The sequence below is a fragment of the Trematomus bernacchii genome, unplaced genomic scaffold (assembly GCF_902827165.1).
Source record: "Trematomus bernacchii unplaced genomic scaffold, fTreBer1.1, whole genome shotgun sequence".
NCBI lineage: Eukaryota > Metazoa > Chordata > Actinopteri > Perciformes > Nototheniidae > Trematomus > Trematomus bernacchii.
In genome coordinates, this window is record NW_022987840.1 from 998020 (window position 1) to 1006980 (window position 8961).

General features: G+C 41.7%; 1 protein-coding gene across 1 annotated transcript; it reads right to left on the reverse strand.

Moving 5' to 3' along the window:
* Positions 1 to 710: 710 nt before the first annotated feature.
* pou3f1 (POU class 3 homeobox 1) lies at positions 711 to 3624 on the reverse strand. The gene has a single exon (XM_034112726.1). It carries the CDS (start codon positions 3622 to 3624, stop codon positions 2503 to 2505), a length of 1122 nt encoding a protein of 373 aa, XP_033968617.1. The 3' UTR covers positions 711 to 2502.
* Positions 3625 to 8961: the final 5337 nt, after the last annotated feature.

Genomic DNA, 8961 nt, shown 5'->3' on the forward strand with positions numbered 1-8961 from the left:
AAGGAGGCTGATTTTTTGCCTGCAGGCACCTCTGTCTCAGATCAAAGATTCGTCACAATTTGCCTTTTAAACGCTTAACACATGACAGGGGATGATGGTTTATATAAGGCTAACAGCTCAGTATGATTGAGGGAGGCCTATTTAGACTACTCTAAATAAACATAGAGACTAGGCCTACAACTTATAATAATAATAATAATCATCCTAAGAGTAATACTAATAATAATTATCATCATAAAAATAATGATAGTCGTCACTCAATGAACAGACAATAATTCCGTGTTGATATTGCACAATTTAATACTGCGATTATTACACAAAGATGTGAACAACGTCAGATACTGTGTGAACTTAGCAGGGAATGCCTGAGGTAAAATACTGTTGTCTACTCCCTTTAACAGCACATGTACACAGCCTCTGATTGAAACGACCTCTTGTTACATAACGAATCACTGCTAACTGAACACATGGCGAGCTGCTCCGCACACCGAACAGCATTAAACTTTATGATCATGTTTATCTTGTTTGCCTGGTGGTGCTACAATAGACAACAACAAAGGGAGAGTGGTTTGCATCTTAATGAAGACAAAAGACCATTTCTTGTATATATGTTTTATGTAAGTAATAAAATATTACTATAACATAAATATAAATGTGACTTTGCAGTCTACATTTAGCAATCAACATACAACCAATGTAGTAAACAAAAAGGAAAAACATACTGAAATCCACTGCAACATAACCATTAACAGAGCTAAACAAAAAGCTCCAAACACGTTTAAGAAATAAATATATATATATAAATGGTCAGATTCATAAATGAAATCATATTAAAATATCTTCTTGGAATTAGTAAGTGTACAAAACTGCCCGGAAAGAAACAAAAACAAAACAATATCTCAGAACAAATACAAGTTTACATATTGGACATATTTACATTTCGGAAATAATCCTGGCAACATTTTCTCTAAAATCTTTTTTTACTATTATTATTTTTTCTTGAAAAAAAAAAAACGTTTCCCTCATCTGTATTGAATAGCATTGCTGTAGGCTTTTGGACTGGTCCAACTTTGAGAAAATGACACACAATGCAAGATTTCTTTTCAGGTCAGAAAAAAATAAATATATCTAAAGTTAAGTCCCTTCATCGCTCCTCCTTAAGGAATTATTATTTTTCTTTTTCTCCGAATCCAGCGTTTTAATATAATACAATGGATTTAGGGGACAAAGGAAAACGGTGTGGTTGTAACCAGATTGAAAGAACTAAAACACAGAGGAACAAAATAAATCATGTACAGGCGTGATATTCCGACATGGGGCACTGAAGTTACCTGAGTTACTATTACTTTTCATTTCGTATTTGACCAATCTCTCTTGAAATGTTTGGAATACAACAGGATTAACAGGCAGTGAGCAGTGTGAGCTGACAGCGCTCTGTGGTGATAACCAGGAACCTGTAAACATGGGATTTATTGTGTTTAAGCCTATGGAGATCTGCTCCACTCACAATTGTATTAACAAATATAAAATCGCAATAATAATATCAACGAAAGAATAAGTGCTCCATGCAAAGAAAACAATAATTTGAAAACAATCAACCCCCCCCCCAAATAAAATAAAATACGTTAAGAATTCCCCTTTTAGCGTCTGGTGCTGTTTGCAAATTTCGACGGTCAGCTGCAAAGCTTTAAATATTTTTTTTAAGGCATGCAGTCAGAACTTAAACGTCCTGTTGCATTGGACATTTTTCTGAAATATGTTTGACCTTAATTATGATTTTTTTTCGGGTGCCATAATTTCCATCACTTTTCCACCATCAACTCCCACTGAGTAAACAGAAAAAATAGAGGCTGCTCTGATGAGTTACAGTACCTATAGCAAAAATAATGAACGAAATCATAGACAGTCTGCAGAAAGAGAGACACTGAAGTTAAAGTATTTCCAAACCAAAACATCACACTTAATATAACAAAGAAAGTATACACTAATATTCAGAAATCTGGTTAATCAGTTTAAGCCTGCAAAAGCTAAATGTTCATTCAGTGTTGGCTATTCGTCTCCAGTGTTGATCATTTTCAGGCAACCACCTCATTCTGGTGAGCGCCAACAGTTCATGTAACACCAGGAGGAGATGGCCTCAGTTGCCACATTAAATTAATCCCCATTTGAAACAGCCATGGGATATCAAATTTACTTTATATGCCTTCTCCTCCATATAATTTGGTAAATAAAGATCTTTGTTTCACTTTAAATACGCACGGAATCAGTATAGCGAATATTTTTTTGTCTTTTTTTCTTGATTTTTTTTCTTCTTAACATTTTCACTCTTGCCATCTATTTGTTGGACATGACGATCTCCGAATACTAAGGACAAAACTCATCTGTTCAACTTTTCCATGTCTCTTTTCTCTCAGGAAAACAAAAGCCAAACTTAAATACTGTAAACTCCATAGTCCCTTTCCTATCCCCCCGCGGTTATTATCGGATTGTTCATGAAAATAGTCACTGTACAGGACTCTGTAGTGTGCGGTGTAGAGGAGGGGTCTCTGCTTGGGAATATACGTCCTCCATATTCGGGTGAGGGATCCCAATTGGTGTCATTCTTTTCTCTTTTTGTCTTCTGTTGCAAAACCAAACGCGCACAACCTCTTTTTCCAACTGCAGAGAGTTGGCCAAACTGGTGATTTCATGAGCTGACGGCTTTGGGCATTTTAAGAAATGATTTTCCAGCGCCCCTTTCACCCCCACTTCAATGGAGGTCCTCTTCTTTCTTTTCCTGCCCTGCGCAGCAATCTTGTCCAAATTGGTGGGACTGCCTGTGTTAGAGTCTGTCTCCTCCAGCCACTTGTTTAGGAGCGGCTTAAGTTTGCACATGTTCTTGAAGCTGAGCTGCAGCGCCTCAAACCTGCAGATTGTGGTCTGAGAAAAGACGTTTCCATACAGGGTGCCTAAGGCCAAGCCCACGTCTGCCTGCGTAAAGCCCAGTTTGATCCGCCGCTGCTTGAACTGCTTGGCGAACTGCTCCAGGTCGTCGGAGCTGGGCGCGTCCTCGTCCTGGTCCTGGTGGTGGCTGAACGCCTGCTGGGGCGACTCCATCTGGTTGTCGTGGCTGCCCGACTCGTCGTGGAGCGTGTCCCGCATGCCATGGTGCAAGGTGCCGGGCTGGGGACTCAGCATGGCGTTAAGGTTTGTGTATCCAGGCTGCGAGTACACCAGAGACTGGTGACCGTTGGATGCAGGGGGAAGCGGGGATAAGTGGTGCGTTGTGGTGGGTGCCCACGAACCATGGTGGGTACTCTGCGTCTGCTGGTGCACCAGGTGAGATCTGTGGTGGAAGCCGCTGCTCAGGTCCTCCCTCGTCTGCACGGTGGCTTTGTGCTCCTGCTGTCCGATGTGGGTGCCGCTGGACCAGTCGGTGTTGGAGGTGGGCAGCCACTGGTGGTGCGTCAGGCTCATCGGGTGTCCCGTGTTGGTAGCCGCTAGCCCTTGCAAGTACTCGTGGTGCATCATTTTCTGCACCTCTCTGTAGGTCGTCCCCTGATGCATCCTATCCGAATCCGGATGCATGAGCGGGTTGGACGGTAAGGAGTTATTCCTCGGAATATACTGAGCTGTTGTCGCCATGGCTCCTACTTCGAAAACTGACGAGCACTTCGGAGGTCTCCAGGCTTTAGAGCCAAAACGCAACAACCTGCTCTGGGAGGTCTTGGGGAAGAGCGAAGACACGCCTCCCTTCTGCTTGTATTGGCTCCTCTCGGATTCAAGCCCACTAGGGACATATTCAATAGGCGCAGGGTTTCAGAGCATGGTAGGTACAGCGCATTTTTCGCACAGGATGGATAGAGCGCCGGTCTTACATATGTTATAGAAAAACACATGTTCTATTTATTAAATGTCTCTTTGAGTTTTTAACTGTTCTCATCTCATTTTGTATACCTGCGCACAGATATCCTCCCGTCTATCAGTTACTTTTTCCCTCCTATTCTCTCCAAAGAAGGGCTGCAGCAGCGGGGTTTGATTAGGTTTCCCCGGGTTTAGATCGGTTGTTTTGCAAATAACCACGTGGGGGAGTACGGTGATCTTTTTGAACGCTTGCTCCCCCTCCAACATACACACATGCACTTACACACACGCACCCGTGCACCTTTATAATAGGTCACTGATGATTATAGCGCTCCTCATTTTAAATAGATTATAAGGCGCGATGCTCCGGCTCTGCAGCCACCCACACAACGAGAGGCGTGTAAATAAGCGCCATGAGATGTCTGTGAAGGCTCCTGTAAATGTGTGACAAATTTGAAAAGCATTTGCTCTATTTCAAAGCCTCCGCGTATGTCATTTATTTGTATTGTCTCGGTAATTTTCAATGTTGTATGATCTCATCATCACCTCCCACTTAGTTATGATAGGCTCTAAATGCACCCCTGCACACACACGCACGTATAGCAGGTGACAGATATTATACACCATTTATTTATTTATTTATTCAGTATCCTATTTTGAAATCATGTAGCCTATACGTTATCAAGGTTTAGTAGCCTACCATATCTGATCATAATCATTCATAATGTATCATACAACAGTCTTATTTATTTTTTATATGACATTTATCCTCACTGCCAAGCTGCTGCAGCAGTTTTGGGTTTTCCCTGGACATTTAGATTGAACCGATTTAAGAAATAAAATATAGGCTATACTTTTTATATAATTTACCTCTTGAAGCATTTTACTAAGCAGCAACTTGGAGAGAGAAACCTTGTGTTTCTTCCTCCTGGCTCCTTCCTCACTACCTCTCCCGGTTGATCTGATTATTTTTCCCTTCACGTTTTGTCCCAATAGCAAATTACCAATTCTATGAATTGCAAAGCAGCCTCAGAGACGCTGAGGGGTAGAGAGAGAGGGGGGGAGATGCGAAGATTGAAAGGGATCTTTGCAAACACAATCACGTTCTTAAATGGAAATGCGGGGCTTTAAACAAATCTTACATCTCTCCCGTTCCATTCGCCTAAAACTCTGCAATCAGGCACATGTTCCTCTCCTTCTAAAACAGGAGCTTTTTGGAAGGGTTTTCAGGCGCAACAGTCCCATTTTAATCATTTACCTGAAAGCAATGTTTTGCCTTTTTATCTCTGCCGCGTGTTTGTTTGTTGTCATCTTCCCCATGCGACTATTCTGTGTCTATTTACAGGACGACTCAACTCATGTTCATTTTAATCCGGGACTACAAGACTAAAAGGTAAGTTGTCTTCTTTCTGCTGTGACCGCGTCCTTGCTGTACTCTTGTCTTCAGCGGTAACAATGAGGCGTGTGTGTGTGTGTGTGTGTGTGGAAAATGTTGTCGGGGTCACAGGTGCTCGTCATCACCTCTTGAAAGGCGTGGTTTTTGTCCACCCATCCTTTATATATATTTGAGATGAGTGGAAGACAATCTCTGCGAGTTATCGGCGTGTCATTTTAGGGCAATTAATTTGTAACAAAGTCAGATTTTAAGATGATATGAAGATGTTTTTTACTGCAGTGCACGTTTTATTGGCAGTATGTGTATTATATCTCAATTTAAGAAACGCCTCCTATTATTAAATGTAACATTTTGCACAAAAAAATAATACATTCTAACAATTACATGCATAGTTAAACTGCATAATGTATAACATCTAACAATTGGTTTAAATGTAAAAAAAACATACCAATAGACATATGTATTGAACTGAGCATTATGTATTGTTATTTATATTTTATAGAATATATTCGGGAAAATCATATAAAATGTAAACAAGTATAAGACAATGATGCACAATGCTTCTCTAACGCGACTCGTTATTGTGAAATGCAAGCCAGAGCATGTCTTATCGTCAGTGTAAACTCCTGAGAGACCTCAGTGTGTCACTGCTATGAGGGACCGGAGCTCCATGCTGTCAGTTAATGAAGATGCGTTTGCCATTCAGTCATTCTTCTCTCCCAGTCTATAAAAAGCAGTGGTTTCTGCCACACAGACCCAGTCTTGTGCTTTCGCCATGCCAGCGAGGAGCTGCTGGAAAAGAAGGATCCAGATGCTTTGGCCCTTTTGTAAAGAATATGGCCTTGTGTGCGCTGAGGTGCATTTTTGCCAGGACTCACTAGGTTTCCATGGTGCGCTCGATGAAAGGGATCACACAGAACTTAGTGGTGAATGACACGCCGTACAGGAAAAGCGGCTGGAAATGAACACGATATGATGGATTTAAAAAAATGGAATGAAAAAAAGTCTCGAGGCACACTCAGAGTGACCCGCAGAGAGATGAGTGTGCAGGAAGTTTGGGGGGGACCATTACCAGAAATAAGTGTGTGCACAAGTCTTCTTTGTATCACCCTGAAAACACAATTCTCTGATTTATGCTTCACTCTCTCGCGAGTATTTTCCTGTGCTGTCTTGTCAAAACGTGAACATGCAAGAACTTGAAATACATTAAAACTTAATATCTGTAAAGAATTAACATGGGCAGGACTTTATATACATCAATTTATTTTTGGAAAGGATGTTTAACTAAATGCAGTAACTGTATTTCCGTACTGTCATTCAGAGCATTATTTAGTAGCGTGGAGGAGGTTTTCTTTTCCCAGTCAGCCACGTGTTAATCTTTTCCCCAGTCTACTTAATATGCAGCAGTTATTGTCAGGACGCACCTCAGCCAATAGGACCCCGTGACCCTTCAATTAAACAACTTTCTCTCTTTCTGAAGGGATAACAGAGCAATAGGGATGTAAATAATAATGTATAAAATGACCCATGACAAATAGTTAAGAGGAGCATTGTGGAGTAGCCTAACGTCACTGCATTATCGGCACTCTTAAATTAGATGCTAAATATAAATTAACAAAGAAATAAAAACCTTGTTATTAATCACAAACAAATCCAAACTCTATTGTAAAGAATCGTTTTTCTATTCGAAAAAGTTGCAGCAGGTTATTTAAGTCCTCATCCCAAGGCTATGCATGTATATGCTAACATTACAATTCGAAATAAAGTTAAAGCTAATGATCTAGTTTTATTTCCACAGGTATACCTGAAATAACACTCTCTTAAAACGGCCTCGGCCTCATATTAGATGTTAAATACATGTCTTCCTCAATTCCATGGGGAACATTTCGACCTGCCACAAGCTATGTTTAGATTTTAAAATTCATGTGATGTTCCCCCCAACTACAGCGAGTAGAATAATATCCACCAACTCACTCAATCAGATAATTGTATTTCGTTTCCAGTTTTTCTCTTTTTTTTGATAGACATGCGTAATAGGCACTAAATATGCACTAGCAAAAAAAAAAAAAAAAAAACCTTGTTTGCCCATCCATTTTGAAGACCAAATCGTCCCGTGCTTTTCAGGTAACTTTTTTCTCTTTCTTTTTTGGCTAATGAACTTGGGCTATTCTGCCAGCATCCCCCTGAGAATGCGACGGGGGGAAACGCTTCTCTTGTGGTAAAAGGTGCGAGTTTCTTCCTCTATCTCTCGGCTAATTAGGCGGGGTCTGAACACGCCAGAATGAATATTCATGAATGGCACCAGCGCGCAATTAGTAGTGGAGAGAGTTCCCAACTTCAATCCCCAAACAACGCAGCTTGCAGAGGAATGGGGTACCGGTCCCCCCCTGTACTCCATGTGTCTCTGCTTCTGCTCAAGCACTCTTTGAGCCCTCACTTACACTGTCAACTCTTATCAGCCAGGCTCCTGCTCCCATTTTCAAAGCAGCCACCAACATAAGTGATTTGTCCACTTCATGCAAATCACCATGTTGGGAATAACAGCTAATCCAATTAGATTCTCAATAACATCTGAAGATATTTCTTGAGTTATTTGGAGTCACTTTATGACAAATCAACAAAATCTTTAAAAAAAATGCAGTTGATTTCTCTGATATGACATCATCTCTTACTCCACAAGGTTGAAGAAACTGACACTCAAACACAACCCGTACATGTACCTGCCGCCTAATGAGGCATATCATCAAACAACCCAACATTTCATAAGCATCACACCTCACTTTTACAAATCCCCTGAAATGCCAATGGCCCTTGGTGCACACATCAGCTGCCATCCCCTAAAGCCCCCCTCTACCTGTCTGATGGTTTGTGTGTCACAGCGGCCTGAGCCTTAGCCCGTGTGGCTGTCTGTCCGTCCGCCCGCCGAGGACCCACAATCCTCTGCTTTGAATTCAAGGTGATTCTTATCCCCGACCCCCTCCTAGCCCAGTGCGTTTGCCTCTTGCCTCCATAAAGACGTGTTTATGTATGTATGTATGTGCAGAGGGGAACACGGGGAGGTTTTTCAAGGGTTGGGGGGAGATAAGCAGAGGAATTTGAGGCCGGTGAATATGGATGGGGTCCCTGCTTTTAGAGAGCACCGCTGATAGAGAGGTAAACAGCTCCTGGCCAGGAGAAGGGAGAGGTGGAGGGGATTGGTTGATGCATGCACTGGCATACATTTGAGGCCTGACTCTATATCGCTCTCTCTGTGTTACTCACTCACCATCTCTAAGGACTATCTATCATTATTCCTTCACCTCTTTCTGTTGTTGTAATGTCAAGCTTTTGCTTTTGGACAATCTTGTGGATTACGACAATGAGGTTCTATTATCAATACATGCGAGGGGGTTGGCAGACCGGCCCAGAAGTTGTTGGTTTCTCCGTGCTGAGGCTGCATTTTTAAGGATGGTTAAATCAGTGCAGGTTTTAGGTTTCACAAATATGGACTGACAGCTATTACATCAGTCATCATCAGTCTTGTTACGAGGATTAATCAAATCTCAATTCTCCTGCCTGCAACTCCACGCTCTTTTCTTCTGTCCTCTCGTTATGTTGACGATCAGACCGGTAACATGTTGTTCTCAGACTTCTGACCCTCTCTTGTTTTCTTTCTCCCCTGTTTCTTCTCTTCTCCTGACAGATCCTGAGAGGCTGAGCGGCTGGCCAACACGAAGGCCACG

Coding starts and splice junctions, on each gene's coding strand:
- pou3f1 (XM_034112726.1), bottom strand. CDS start 3,624: ATGGCGACAACAGCTCAGTATATTCCGAGGAATAACTCCTTACCGTCC.